Source organism: Chenopodium album, chromosome 3, assembly GCF_948465745.1.
Source record: "Chenopodium album chromosome 3, dcCheAlbu1.1, whole genome shotgun sequence".
In the NCBI taxonomy this organism is placed as follows: Eukaryota; Viridiplantae; Streptophyta; class Magnoliopsida; order Caryophyllales; family Amaranthaceae; genus Chenopodium; species Chenopodium album.
This window is the reverse complement of record NC_137836.1, coordinates 63,138,517-63,154,967: the sequence shown is the minus strand read 5'-3', so window position 1 is coordinate 63,154,967 and position 16,451 is coordinate 63,138,517. Positions and strand designations below refer to the sequence as shown.

The 16,451-nt window shown below is 28.1% G+C and overlaps 1 protein-coding gene across 1 annotated transcript; it reads left to right on the top strand.

Annotated features, from left to right (window-relative positions):
* The first annotated feature begins 7,501 nt into the window (after positions 1-7,501).
* On the top strand, positions 7,502-16,090 carry LOC145614585 (putative indole-3-pyruvate monooxygenase YUCCA10). Its single transcript, XM_081669647.1, has 4 exons — positions 7,502-8,255; positions 13,556-13,789; positions 15,090-15,212; positions 15,705-16,090. Exons 1-4 carry the CDS (start codon positions 7,623-7,625, stop codon positions 15,867-15,869), a joined length of 1,155 nt encoding a protein of 384 aa, XP_081525773.1. The 5' UTR covers positions 7,502-7,622; the 3' UTR covers positions 15,870-16,090.
* Positions 16,091-16,451: the final 361 nt, after the last annotated feature.

Here is a 16,451-nt window from a genome sequence, read left to right as displayed (position 1 = left end):
ATTTAAGTAACCTACATACATTAAGGTAACCCTATTTGCACATCGTATTACTTAATTAATTGTCTTATATGTGAAGTGACACACCATGTGGCTAGCCAAATATAAGAATTTGTGATCTTGTAATGTATAAATTACAAGAGACAGTGGAAATTTTATAAATATTGTTGCGATTAAAGAATGGGGAAAAACTAACATATAAAGCTAAACTTATAGCCAGATCATGAGACGACGACACTTGGTGTTCCAACTTTTCGCTAGGTATCGCGCCATGTTAGATAGATTTAAATAGATTTTATAAGATAAAAAAAAAAAGTTAGTTTAGAATTCTATTTGGATAGAATTTTATGATAAAATTAGTTTATTTTTGAAAAATACCAATATTTCAGAGGTACAAATTGAATTATAATTTTATTCAAAAAAGTTATCAGATTATAATTCTGAAAAATTATCATATAAATTTATTTTTTATATCATAATATTTTTTGGAGCAAAAAAAGTAGTTCAAAGCGTAAAACATACATTTATAATATACATTAATTGGTTAAAATAATATACTTCACAATCTATAAGAATTTTATTACTATGTAGACCTGTTAATAGGGTCGGGTCATGAGTCATTTCGGATTGGGTCACTTCAGGTTATAAATCAAGAAATGATCAACCCTCGCCCAAAGTTTTGGATTCAGATCAACCTAACGAATTTTGAACATTTATTTTATGCTAATTTTTATTTTTTTAATGTATTAAATCGAACATTTCTGCCAACATTATTATTAGTCATTGCATGCCTACTAGATAAAAAATTGTCACAAAAGCACATCAATTTCTAATTAATATAATATCAATGATATATTTTAAAAATTTTGATACAAAGATTAAAAATTTAGCTTAAAATTCAATAAACAACTCGGGCATCACACGGGGCACAAAACTAGTGTAAATATATAATAGTCTTGTAAAAAAAAGTAAATATATAATATTCACTTCCTTAAATAACTTGCCAAATTAAAAAGACGCACATGTTGCAAATTTACAAAAATAAAGATTTTTTAACACAAAAAATAAAGATTGTTAAAAGGTCAACACAATCAAAGGTTTAATATGATAGTTGAAGTCGAACATCGATCTACATACTCTGTCAAAGATATACTACCTCCGTTACATGTTATGTTTAACGATTATACATTTTTTCTCTCTACTTTATATCAAATCGTTGCAAATAATATGTAACGGAGGTAGTATTAATATTGCGAGTAACAATAATAAATTAAAAATTAATTTGGTTGTATGTAGCGAGATACCAAATCACGAGCCTTTGTCAGGTTCAAACTCAATTTCTTTGTGAAATGAATATTTTTTTTTTTTTTTGGGTGTTCCATCCGGTTCACCCTTTGGGCTAATCCGGATTCGGGGATCAGTTCTGGGTGGTTAGGTTCCAGTCCCCTCCCGATTGTTGTTGCGGGGGATCGAACACGGGTCCTCCCTACCAAGTGTAGTCCCAATCACCACTACACCAACAACCAATTGGTTCTTTGTGAAATGAATATGGTTGTTATCATAATACTCATAAAATAAATTGTCGGGAATATATTCATAAAAAATAGCTTTATTTATTTATTTATTTTATTTTTTTTAACAAAAGGATACAAACAGATTACATATTAATACTAAAGCAAATAGAGTTAACCGCCGCTTCTCATGCAATTAGATGAGCTTCGATTCTCTCTTATTAAACGTAGGGGGTGTAAATGAATCAGTTGAGCCCATCAATAAACTATTCGGTTTTGATCTCGGTTGAAACGTGTTCATAATGTTCATTTATTCAATAAATGAGACGAACTTGAACAAATTTTGAACCTCTTTTAATAGATGAGCTTGCACACGAATATAGATATGCTCCTTCAAATAAATAAGTTAAGGAACAACTTGTTTATTAATGTTCAAGAGCAACTAGTTTATTTTTCTTCACGAGCTAATCGTTTATTTATGTTAGTTTACCTGCTATTTGTTTATTTTAAATATATCTTTGATACAAATTGATCGTAATTTGTAACATTTTATAAAATATTAATTTATTCACAAATATATATATATATATATATATATATATATATATATATAAATATATATATATATATATATATATATATATATATATATATATATATATATATATATATATATATATGTATATATATATATGTATATATGTATATATATATAAGTTTATAGTTAAGAATTTAATTGTAATGCTAATTTTCAAATTTCAAAAGTACAAAGTTTGTTTATTACATAAGCTCATTTATTATCAAGTTCGTTCATAAAATGTTCGTTTAACAACTCGTTTAACAAACGAGCCGTTCATGAATATATAGTGTACTAAATCAGCCGAGGTTGAACAGATTTTTGAGCTCGCTTGAAAGCTTGGGATCGTGTTGGAACTCGCCTAAGTTAAATGAACTTAAACATGAACAAGATAATACTAAGCTCGGCTCATTTACATTCCTTTATATTAAACATATACATAAACAAATTAGCATTATTTGGAAACCATTAAAAAATGGAATTCAACTAATATTAATTATGTGTAAGGCCCTGTTCACTTCAGCTTAAAAAAAATAACAATATGTAAAAATAGCTTCAGTTTAGTAAGAGTAAGTTCAATTTAGTAAAATTAATTTCAGTTCAATAGAATATGTTTTAGTTTAGTAAAAAGCAATAACTCTAAAGAATAAATAATCTGTAAAGATAATTTCAGTTCAGTAAAAATAATTTTAGTTCAGTTTAATTAATTTCAGTTCAATAAAAATAATTTTAGTTCAGTAATAATAATTTAATTAAGTTCAACAAAAATAAATTAAGATTCATAAAAATAATTTGAGTTCAGCAAAAATATGGTGAAGTGAACAGGTGAGGCATATATTAAATCGATCATTCCTACAAATCATATAGATCATTATAAATTTGCAAATCAAATCATTTTTTTTCTTTTATAAAACCACTATGATTTTTTTTTACTAATATATAAAAATATATTCTAAAAATATTTTTAGGTGCAAAAAAATAAATATAATCAATCTTAAACATGCTCGATTCACCTTAAACAAATAATAATCAGTAAAAATAATTTAAGTTCAATAAATGAATTTCAGTTTAATAAAAATAAATTCAATTCAGTAAAATTAACCTTGGATCATTTATAAGGCTTTGCTAACTTCACCTTACAAAAATAATATTCAACAAAAATAAACTTAGTTTGGTAAAAATATTGCCAAATTAGCAAATATAATTTAAATTAAGTAAAAATAATTAAAATTTAGTAAAAAAAAATATTTAGGTTAATTAAAAATCAGTTATTTTAAAGAAGAAATTTAATAGTGAATTAGTAAAAATAATTTCATTTTAGCAAAAATATATAATCTCAATTCAATAAAAAAATTTCAGTTTGGTAAAATTAGTTTTAGTTCAGTAAAATTCTGCAAAAATAACTCCAATTCAATAAGAATAATTTCAATTCAGTAAAAATAAGATGAAGTAAACAGATCCTACTAGGGAATAAGTAAAATTATTTCAAGTTCCGATTCACTTCACCTTATTTTTGTTGAAGTAAATTTTTTTATGGAACTAAAATTATTTTTGTTGAACTTATATTTATTTTACTGAACTAAAATTATTTATACTGAATTGAAATTATTTTACTGAACTGAAATTATTTTCCTTAACCAATTTTTTTTTTCTTTTGTATTTCTTTTTTTAAAGTTATTGATATTTATTAATCTGAAATTTATTTTACTGAATTGAACTTAATTTTAGGCCCTGTTTGATTCACCTTAATTTTGCTGAACTGAAATTATTTTTACTGAATTGAACTTATTTTTACTGAGCTGAACTTAATTTTACTGACTGAAATTATTTTTACTGAACTTAAATTAATTTTACTGAACTGAAATTATTTTTACTGATTTTTTATTATAATTCTTCTTTAAGAAAACTGAATTTTACTGAACTGAACTTATTTTAACTGAACTGAAATTATTTTTACTAAACTGAAGTTAATTTTACTGAACTGAACTTATTTTTACTGAACTGAAATTATTTTTACTTAATATTTTTTTTTAAGGTGAATCAAACAGGGCCTTACTGAGTAGAAATTAATTTTACTTAATTGAAAATATTTTTACCAAAATGGTAGTATTTAAATAAAAATATTTTTATTTGGAGTTTAAGTGAACAAAGCTTAAGTGCAACAAAAATAATATTAGTTTAGAAAAATAAAAGGAAAAGAGACAGCCTAAAAGAGAAACCAGGGATAAAATTTGTGATCTACTATATAAAATTTTTCTCGTCATTTTGTCTTTTCCTTCTTTATTTTATTGAACATTCATGAAAACTATTTATAGCCTATAATATTTTCCTTCCACGTCAACCAACAATATAGAGTAAGTAATTATTTCAAAAAATGAACATAGAGTAAGTAATTATTTCAAAAAATGAACAACACATTCTCATAATATTATTGTCATTCCTATTTTTTTGGCTCCACTTTATTTGGTTGACAATACATTTTATTTCAATTAAAATTAAAAAAGAAGAATCACATTGATAACATCGATATTAAAAACAATTAGAAGTAATAAAATTTGCATAAATCATTATATCACTCAAATAAGTGTGTCAACAAAATAGGGATAAGAGGTGAAATAAGTATATAATGCGGGTTCATATATCAATGTCCCTAAATTTCCTTCGTATTTTATAAAGTCTACTGCATCAATAACGTAACCTTGACATTAGTATATATAGGTAATAAATTCAAGTCATTTTGTTTTATTCATAGATGTAATTCTTTTTTAGTATATACGTATTAATGCGTAAACTATAAGAAAATAACCTTTTCGTATATTTTAACCTTTAGTATCGATTATTATTGCAACAAATAGCTTTCCCAACGAATGGTTATTCGATACAATACCCCTCGTTGCCTTAGCTTTTAGTAGTGGTTTTCAATATCGCTGGGGTTGGTCTCAATAATCGATACGAAAAACTACATCCAATCGTGGTGATTATTGTAGCGATTATAATTGCTATGAATGTTGAACTTATTTTCTTTAAAAAAAAATCATACATATAATCTTTACAAGATTCAAACATGCAACATCAAACTCTTATATTAAATGTTTCACCAATAAACTATGACATATTTTATGTATACTTTGTCAAACAATATTAATATATCTAGCGTGGAAAAGACTTTTCGTATCGATTTTTATGATTTAGTGACGATTGTAAATGATACGATTTCTCATAATTTTATAAATGTGAAAAAATAATGTGGATATGTATTATTATGTTTTCCGTATCGATTTTATATGGGAAAACCATTGCGATTGTAAAATGATACGATCTCTTTAATTATTTCACAAACAAACTTGCATATTGTAGCGAATGTGCAATTGCTACAAATTAATCGCTACGAAAAGACAATTTCTTGTATTGGTAATTATTGTTAAACTAACATTTTGATTTTTATATAATTTAGTAAAAATGGCGTGTGTTGCACAAGACTTAAGCTAGTTAAAACTGGCAAACCTTGACCAAGATATGCGTGCTGAGATTTTCATATATTTCAATCAATTATAAGAAAATTAAAAAAAAAAATTCAAAATTAACATTCGTATTAAAATACAAGAAAATTTGTCAATTCCTACCTCAAAAAGAGGTCTTTGAGATTTAACCCCTAAAAAATAAAGTTGTTAATAATTACCCCTAAAAATGTTTAATTCAAGCAATTGCTATCTTTTCTCGTAATTAGCTCACTTAAGCTCTTAATGGCATCATCGAGCTCACTTAAACCTTGATTAATTAGATTAGCTCTTGAACCACCTCTAATAGCCCTCTTTACTACCTCCGGCAGCCCCTACCCCAAAATCCACTCCTTCTCCCGTTCCCCCACCACAAATATCACCCCCCTCCCGGTTCCACCACGGCAATTTCATTTCCCCTCCTTTCCCCTACTACGAGTAGCCCGTGAAAATAAAAAACGAGTAATTCATGACCATAAATAAACGAGCTGAGTTATTCACGAATTTATTTGAACAAGTATATCTATGTTCGTGTGTGTTCAAACTCTTTTATAATATGAGCTTCAAAATTTTTCAACCTCAACTCATTTATCAAAAAAAAACAAATATGAACGAGTTTCGACTGAACGCGAACTTTATAATCGTCATTTGAGATATATATGACTATCATATTATTTTAGTAATAAACAATATGTTTAGTTCATTTTTTTCACATTATAATATCAACAGAATCAATCTTCTAATATATATCTACATTGCAAATATAATTTTTTAAAAATTTTAATTCAACAAAAAAAAAAAAAAAAAAAATTGACAGACTAAAAAAATTAAAATTACATAAATGAGATTGATAAATAGTTGTTTTTTTTTTTTAAAATACTATTTTATAGCAAAGATAAAGTAATACTCCGTATAGTGTAATATTTGGAAAAAAAATGTCAATTATGAACCAAGTAATTATTAATACTATTATAATAATCATACTAGATTAAACCCTCGTGCAATGCACGGTTGATAAATATTTATAACGACATTAAATTGACCAAAAAATATTAAAAAATTATGAGTAGATCCACCAAATATTAAAAAGTATGAAATATATTTTTAAAAATTAGAAATATATATACAAAAGAACAAAATTAAATACATGTAATATTTATAAAGGTTATTTGATATATTTAATTAAAGAAGTTTATTATAGATTTTGTACAAAATACAAGTCATAATTTAGGTATAGTTGTACAAACATTCTTTTTATGTAACAATGAATATTATTTATAATATTAAGAAAATAAATTTGGATGGAAAACTTTTAATTAAATGCTGGCAAGTATCCCTTTAAGTTTCGCCTTTAGTATTATGTAATTGATTGATGATTTCAAACAATCCCCATAAAAATTATAAAAAGGTAGAGATTTTCTAAATCTGTCCTACCTAAAATTAAATAAAGAACCAAAATTTAATAAAGAAAACAAAACATGACTAAAGGCCTATTCACATTTACTTAATTTCAGTTCAATTTAGTTTAGTTCAGCTCTAATCAGTTTAGTTCAGTTCAGCTCCTAATTTCCCTCTCTCATAAAATATTCATTTCATCTCGGCTCAATTTAGTTCAGCTCCAATCAGTTCAGTTTAGTTCAGCTCTAATTAATTCAGTTCAATTCAGTTCAGTAAATGTGAATATGCCCTAAATTGGGGCAAATAATTGAGAGGGATGGAAGCTGATTCTTCATTCATCACACTGGGCTGCAGCCTCATTAATTTTGTCTACAAATCAAGAATCAAGATGCATGATATTCGAGTATACGTCAAGTCAAGTCAATTATTCCTTTATTTTTATAATAATTTATATACAATTAAACCTACTCCTATTTTTCTATTTTCTTACTTGTATAAAATGTGTACACACTTCACGCATAAAAGTCCACATTCAACGAGTGAACATAAATAACATTCCAAACTCCAAATTATTTCAAACTCATCCTAAGCCGCCTCCTAAATTAAGCGTTTTACAGTAAGCACGAAGGACAGTCAGATACGATGGCTGAATCGACTGTTATTGTTGTAGGGGCCGGGCCATCAGGGCTAGCCACCGCGGCCTGTCTAAGCCACCACTCGATACCATACATCTTACTCGAAAGAGAAGATTGTTTTGCTTCTCTATGGAAGAAAAAGGCGTATGATCGCCTTCACCTACATTTACCAAAGGAATATTGTGAACTTCCTCACATGAATATGCCCTCCAATTACCCAAAATACGTCCCAAAAAAAGATTTCTTACAATACTTGGACAACTACGTTGATCATTTTGGGATTAAGCCTTTGTACAGGAGGCGCGTGGTGAGTGCCAAGTTAGATGAAGGTACAAAGAAATGGCGTGTCGTGGCAAAGAAAGTGACCGATAAGGCCGAGGCCAACGACAACGACGACGAGGAGGAGTATGTTGGGAGGTATTTGGTGGTGGCTAGTGGTGAAACATGTGATCCATATTGTCCTGAAATTGAAGGGTTGAGTAGCTTTCAAGGGAAAGTAGTGCATTCTACACAATATAAGTCTGGTAAAGAATATGAAGACAAAAGTGTGTTGGTTATTGGAGCTGGTAATTCTGGCATTGAAATTGGTCTTGATCTTGCTAATTATGGTGCTAAAACTTCCATCGTTGTTAGAAGCCCTGTAAGTTTTCTAATCTTATCTTATTTATATTGTTATTACTCATTACTCCATTGTTTTAATATTCTGTATTTTGACCTTTTTTGTCTCACAAAAAACATTTAACTAAGAAAAACATTAGAAAATAAATAGAAGAATTCATTACAACAATAAGAAACGGAAGAAAAAAGTTTTTATATTTTTTGTTTCTTAGAATTTTTTTTTTTTTTTTTTTTTTTTTTTTTTTTTAATACTCTGTATTTTATTGGTGTGACAAATCATGATATTCAATGGTGTTTGGTAACTTTTGAAGATTCATTCTACTTTTTTCTTTTTGAGATACTTTTAACATGTTTTACTAACTTGACTCTACTTGATTAGAGGTGTACATACGTAAATTAGGTGAAGTTGGGATTTAAATTAAATTAAGTTTATTGTATGTGCCTAATAAACAAATTGACAAATTCAATTATTATTTAATACATCACACAAGTTGACCCCATAGAAAGTGAAATTATGCAAGTACGACAATGTTTGGTAGTTATCACTTCTGTAGAGATAATTGACAGTAGGTTATTGATTATTGTAACACTCATGTACGGAGTACAAGTTTCATAATTTTCATAATTTAAAATGTTGAATACCAAATTAAAATGTGAAAATTTGGGAGAGAATAAGTATGAAAAGTATTATTTTCTCATTATTCATAGTTTTCAGTTATTAAAATTAGACTGAACATAATTACTAGGAGCACCACCCGTTAGCTTTTAATTCTTGGCTACACCCCTTCATTCCAACAACATAAATAATACCCAATCATCATGACATTTTCGTAAATATATCAATAATATTGGGACCCATATTTACTAAAAAGTTATTAATTTATTTACGATTTTGCCATTTGATAAATAAATTTTGTTTATCATATTGACAAACTTGTATTTTTTCTATTTCCCCCATCTATTTATTTAAAACTTTGACTATATTTGATAATTCTTTTCGATGATCGTTCTCGTTTGTTAAAAACCAAAACTTCATATAACTTTAATTTTTTAGAAAAGGATATTTAAATTATTTTTATATGTAGCAAACTAAACCAAATTTGGCATATATGTGTACACTTTTTAATAAAATCCATTTACATCATCAATTGTAGAAATCCAATAAATTACAATTTACCTTTCCTTCATCTGAAAACAATTTTAGAATATTAAAAAAAAAAAAATTGAGTAGGCAAAAGCTAACGAACGCCCCGGGAGCATTGGATAAGCTATCTAAAACTAGAAGGATTAAATTAAAAATTAACATTAATTACACTGATCGACGCGTGATTTTGTCATATTTTTCCAAATTAATACCACTTTAGGTAATATTTTTGTCATATTTGTTAGCAAGATCCAATTGAGTATTACAGTTGAAATCAAATGTGATCATGTGAATCTTCACGTTAAAATTGAATGATTTAAGTGACAAACTCTGTTAGAAAGTGCTACGGGGTAGTTTAATATAGCCTATTGTTGATTAATCATACATATATAACTACAACATGAAAGTCAAGCAATTATAAAGATTGATGATTTAATACAAGATAAGCATTAAATATTATTGATTGTTTCATTGTTTGTACTCATAGAAATGAACTAGTGGGATTGATCCACTTTTTAAGCCCCCACAATTTTTTTTTTAAGTTCTTCATAAAGAAAAGCGATATCAATAGTCTTAGGGGCTTAAAATTACATATAAAAACTAAAAGTAAGCGGAAGAAAAAAAAAAAAAAATTCTATTATATAAGTCAAGAGAGAAGATTGTGGTGTCCTCTTGAAAATATCTTAGTATTTTGTTGAGCTCATGAGAAAATTCTCATGTGAGTAAAAGTGTTGTCCTATATAGAAAGAATATAAAAGTAAAGAGGAATATTGAAATTTGTATCCCACATTGAAAAAAAAAAAAGAGAAAGTTGTATCCATTTTATGAGCAATGGTGGGTATGTAACTCACAACCATTACAAATCACCTCATTTATTTCTCTCTCTTCCAAATTATCTCCCATCTCACTTTCCACTATCTTAAAGTTACAATTATGAGTCACCTTATTTTTTCATCTACAATGGTAAGGTTACTCACTACTCTCTCTCCTAAATAAATATTTCTTTGTAAGTGACACTTGTCATCTTATAATTGAATAATAGCAAAACCAAGGCAAAAAATTATGAGCATGTCAGTTACTCACTAGTTACTCAACAGTGGGGAGTGCTCCTTACCATGAATAACTTGTGGGTCACTTTCCACAATGGTGAGCTAACTCACAAAGAGGAGAGAGAGTGTTGTGAGTTACTAGTAACTCACCAGTACTGCTCATGCTCTAAGGGACTACTTCCTTCATTGCCATATGGATTTGAGGTGGAACCTCCTTGGTCATGTAAAGTAGACACTCGTGACAAGTATGAACCAGGCCCATTTTCATGGTATTAGAGCTAGGTTGGGTTGTGTTGTGATTTGGGCTAGTATTATGGATCAACTGTGTTGAGCCCATAAGAAAATTGATTGTAATTGAAAGAGTGTAGCTTTATTGAATTCAATAACAAAAACATAGGAAGCTAAAGGGAAAGGATCGAAAATAGCCAAATTTCCGGCCTTCAAAGCACCTTCTTCTTTTTTTTTTTTTTTTTTTTTTTTTTTTTTTTTTTTTTTTTTTTTTGAAGATTACTAGAGAGGAGACGACTAGGGTTTTTTCTTTTTAAAATTTTCCTAGATAATTTTAAAATTCCGTTTTTATTTTTTTTTTGAAATTAAAAATAATTAAGAAATTAATAATAAAATATAAAAAAAAATTAAAAAATAGATTTTAAATATATAAAAAAAATAATTTATAACTAATTTTAACATAAAAAGTAAATAAAAAATAAACCAATTAAAAATTAGAATAATGATATCCATTTTAAGGATGACTACCATAAAATTTTAAATACTAGAATAAGAATAAGAATAAGAATAAAAATGATACAAGTAATAATTCAATGCATTTAAGGATTAAATTGATTCATTGTCAATCTTCAATCAAATACACAACAATTGATTCAATAATCAATGAGAGTGAGGGATAATTCAATGCAAGTGGTTAGAGCCCCCTTTCAATTCCAAAAGATATTGGGATCGATTCTCATCACCCGCCCTAGTGACTCTCTAAAAAAAAAAAATTTTGATTCAATCAATGTCATGGTTTAATATATCATCTTCTATTACATCAAGTAACTTACAAAATTAAATAATTTCAGTAATTGATTCAATCAATAATTAAAAAAAAAAATAATAATCTATCATTTCAATCAAATTAAAAATTCCCTCATTTTAATAAAATTATTTCCTCGATTAATCAATCTACTCTTCCACAAATCAATAATTTACCTAAATAAATCCTTATGTGTCACTCTTTCGTGATTTGATGGGCATATACACTAACAAACCTTTTTTTTTTTTTTTTTTTTTGATATTCTTTAATTCTGTATTTTTTAATTATAGATTCTCTTCATCTTCACTAGAGAAACACTTTCGTGATTATTTAGTTTCTCTATCAACCGAGACAATTACCATCATTTTTGTATTAACCTTGCAACCGTTACCTAATTCATCATCTGTTTTTTCGCATACAAAATTGTTTACTAGTTTTACATGTATATTATTGTATGCAAGATTTTTCACACCAAATTCTATATTTGTTGACTTCTATAAGGTTGTATACTTGTATTTGTAGTTTTTTTTTTATAATTAATTTAGTCAGATTATCTTTATTCTTAAGTCATTAACTTTGGCTAGTTAGGTTGTTATTTAAAACTATTGGAACGATTTCCCTTAATATTGTTAAAATAGAAATTAATTCCCATTATGCTTCGTTTTAAAAACAAATTCCCAAAGTAGTGTCCACATAGGATTGGTTTTCGGTTCAACTTAAAACCGCTAACGGTATTAGCGGTTTTGCAATTTTTGTAAAATAAAGTCAAAGAGACCTGTTTTTATTGAAAGGCGGTCTCTTTGAAGTTATACGTGTAATTGCCAGCGCTCTCTTTTCTTGTTGTGGGCTAAGAATTAACAAGGACACAAAGAGACCTGTCATATTGAAAGGCGGTCTCTTTGAAATATTTTTCCTAGACTATGCCTTGTGAATTAACCAAGGACGCAAAGAGACCTGTTATTGTAAGAGGCGGTCTCTTTTTTAAAACCGCTATCACCATTATCGGTTTTAAGTTGAACCTAAAGCAAAAAAACGATCCTACGTGGACACTATGTAGGGAATTTATTTTTAAATCAATGTATTATGGGAATTGATTTTTATTTCAACAATATTATGGGAAATCTCTCAAACTATTGATGTAGATATTTTACTTATTGCTTAACTCATGCATCACATACATATATAAGCAAGTATAACATGTATTATAACAATTTATAAGTGTTTCATCACGCATTTCTAGATTAATTTCAGATTTAAAAATATATTAAATAGAGCTATTACATATATAAATACCCTTTCATTGAAAGAGTATGGAGTATAATTGTTATTTTTTTTAAAGCCCAATAAATAAAAGCCCATAGGATCTTGGGGTAGGTTTGTTTTGCGTAACATGGGGAATAATTTGCTTTTAATTTTTCTTTGACTTTATTAAGCTCCCTACTATACTAAAAGAAAATGAGAGTATATATTATACTCCGTACCATACTTTGAGATGTATCATAATTAATTAAATAATATCTAGGGTTAATTCACAAGCACGCCTAATTGATCATATTTAGGAGCTCAAGAGCTCCATATGAGGAAATGGTCCCAAATTTTATTCCTTTTTGTTAAGAACCCAAATTTTATTCCTTTTTTTAAGAACCCAAGTTTTATTCCTTAGGAGTAGATGTAGATCTAACTGTAAGTAGTACACTTATGATTAATTGCATAATTGACTTTGTAATACATTAATTAATAACAAATGAGTGATTGCATTCTTATTATTGATACAATGGTACCCCTTTCCTCTTATTCAATTTAGTTTATGATGTTCCATATGTTATCTTATAAAACAAGAAAGGTTAGAAACTCGATTTAAACAAAAAGAAAATTCCACTATTCTATAAATTAAAATATACTTCATACTTTGTAAAAAAATGTAACACTCTTTAGTAATTATGGAATGGTTATAAAATTCTGTAAATGTAATATTATATAACAATTCCTAGTTATATTTAAAAATTGAAAAAAGGTGTAACAAACACACTTGATCATTAATCATTATTAATTGTATGAGTATTGATAAAGATCTTGCAAATTGAATTTTTGTGTAGGTTCACATATTGTCCAAGGGAATGGTGAGCATGGGACTAGTTCTTTTGAAGCATTTACCATTAAAATGGGTGGACAACTTGTTGGTGCTCGTTAGTAAAATTGTATATGGAGATGTGACCAAATGCGGGTTGACAAGGCCGCAAGAAGGTCCCTTCTATTTAAAAGTTGCCTTTGGTAAATACCCAATTATTGATCAAGGGTCTTTTCAAAAGATCAAATCTGGTGAAATTCAGGTATTATTATTTCCCAACCAATCAACTATTTGGCAATCTTTATATGTTCCCCAAAATCTAACATATCAATAATTTGCTTTGTTTGTTGATAAGAAAAAGAAGAACTTAAATCACGCTCTTAATTAGTTTCTTAAAACCGTTAGTTTCTTGATTTATAGTTAGATACAGTAGTTTTGTTTCTCACATTGGAGTTGTTCCGAACGGCTGGTTGAGAGACATTAAGAAGTGTTTCACAGCGGCAAGTTCGTCATTTCATGTGGGGTTTAAATTTTGACATTGTAGATTTAGTGGTACAAAATACATTCTCAAATGTATTAGTGGTGCAAAATATAATTTCAGTGGTATTTTAAAAAGAGTTACTAATGTGTCATTAGGCTGTGAAATAATACCATTGGAGCTTCATTGATATAAAATACACTCTCAATAATACACAATATATTTTCAGTGGTACTTACAAAAATCCCTAATGGTATAAAATATACTCTCAATAGTAGTGGTCTCAATTTTTTTTTTGTCTTTTTTGCACGTGAAACCATTTCTGACAAAAAAGTAGGCCCCGCACCACCCTTTTTTCACTCTCTCTATCTCTCTTCCTTTCTCCATCTTCCTAGTACAGTTATATTATTTTATGTTGTGAGACATTTTATTTTGTCTCACAATCCCTACATCTATTGTTGTTGAAATGTCTCATCACCTATATAAATTTGAGTGCTGAGAGAGCTTCATACAAATGTTACGTTATTAAAATATAAAATGAAAAGTCTAAATGATTCAACATAGCTCACAAAACACAAACAAAAATTCAAACGGAAAACATTTATGTAAAACCGTCTTATCATTATAGGACCACTTTTGTTTATCACTAAGAGCCACTGACGTACACTATCCTAGTATGATCAACCTACACGGTATACTTATGATTGTAAGGCAGATTTAACTGTTAATCACAACTATATGATATGTCGACATACAACAACTCAGTTATTAATAGCTATAAATCTATAATAATAGCCAATAATACGAGTAGTAACTAAGTAGGTCATAGATTTAGAAATAATCAATCAATGCAAGCTTAATTACATTACACCTAAATTAGCTGTTGCGGTAGCTTTGATTTATCAAGTTAGTATGATGTGTGAATGCGTTAGACACAAGAAAAAGCAAAGCAGGGCACATTGCATGTGAACATTAATCACTGTCCCTAGTGTGGTGTGCTACATAATTATTCATATTTTGTCATGTTTTTGTAATTGCAACTTGTAACGTTGAGATTATTATTATGGAACGGTAAATGTTACAGATTTTGCCGGCAATCAGGAGCATAAGAGGCAATGATGTGTTGTTCAAGGATGGCAGATCGTATGCTTTCGACTCTATTATTTTTGCCACTGGTTTTAAAAGGGCCACAAATCAATGGCTAAAGGTAAATATGTATGCATGTATGGTCTACATATTCAATTTCGGATAAAGTTTTGGGATGATATTATGATGACATATATGATAGGAAAACCGATGTTTTCTAAAAATATGATCAAGTTCGGACTAAGTTTTTTGGATTACATCGTGATCATATGTGACAAAAAAAAATTATTTTTTTTTTAAGATGAATGAGTTATTTGTTTGACACCAGATAATGACACGGTGTCATATCAAATTTTATTATTATTATTTTTTTTATCATAATTTCTTATGATAGTTTATTAGTGAAGAGAGGTCCAACATAAAGTGTTGTGTAGTGTGTATAGAGTGGGTTTTAAAATCCAACTTCTAAAACAATATCCATTTTAAATACAATTGGTTATGTTTGATGTAATCATTGTTTCAAAATGATAATTGTCAAATTGTATACCTTAAGTCATGTTCACTTCACTTGATATATTTTTATTTAATCATGATTTCGTTGGTGATTTAATAGGGAGATGATTATCTGCTGAATGAAGATGGATTGTCAAAGCAAAGTTTTCCTAATAATTGGAAGGGTAAAAATGGATTGTATTGTGCTGGTCTAGCAAGAAGGGGACTCTACGGAGCTGCTATGGATGCTGAAAATATCTCTAATGACATCAAAAAACTGAATTAGATAATTTTTGCTATCAAATCTCTGTTTCATTCTAATAAGGAATGGTAATCATGTCCAACTAGCATATTTATTTTTGTGCGTAAGTACGTGTGTCTTGTACGTGCACACGTACACTTGTTATCACTCGATTTTGTTTAATAGTCTTTCAAAATGTTTGATATCTATACAATAAAAATTAAATGATGTATGTCTTATTATTTATTGATGTTTACCGTGCCTAATATCATGTCTTTGATATAAACACGTCACAAATTGTGTCTCTTATCGAGTGCTAGGTACCGTGCCTGAGAAACATGAATGTCAAGTGAGTGATAGATCGCATGATCGGAATTGCCCAGACTTGTAAAAAAAAATGCAAAATCGAAAAAAAAGAGGGCAAAAAACAAAAATAAAAAATAAATAAACAAAAGAAAAAGAGTTCAAAAGTGAGGAAACCTCAAGCATAAAAATATAAAGATTTCAAAAGCAATGTTGCACACCTTGGGGGCTTATCTAGGGTATTGAGCTTTTATACCCTTCTTATTCAACCTTTAGCCTAACCACGTTACAACCCTTCAAAGACCTCTTTGAGGTATACACACA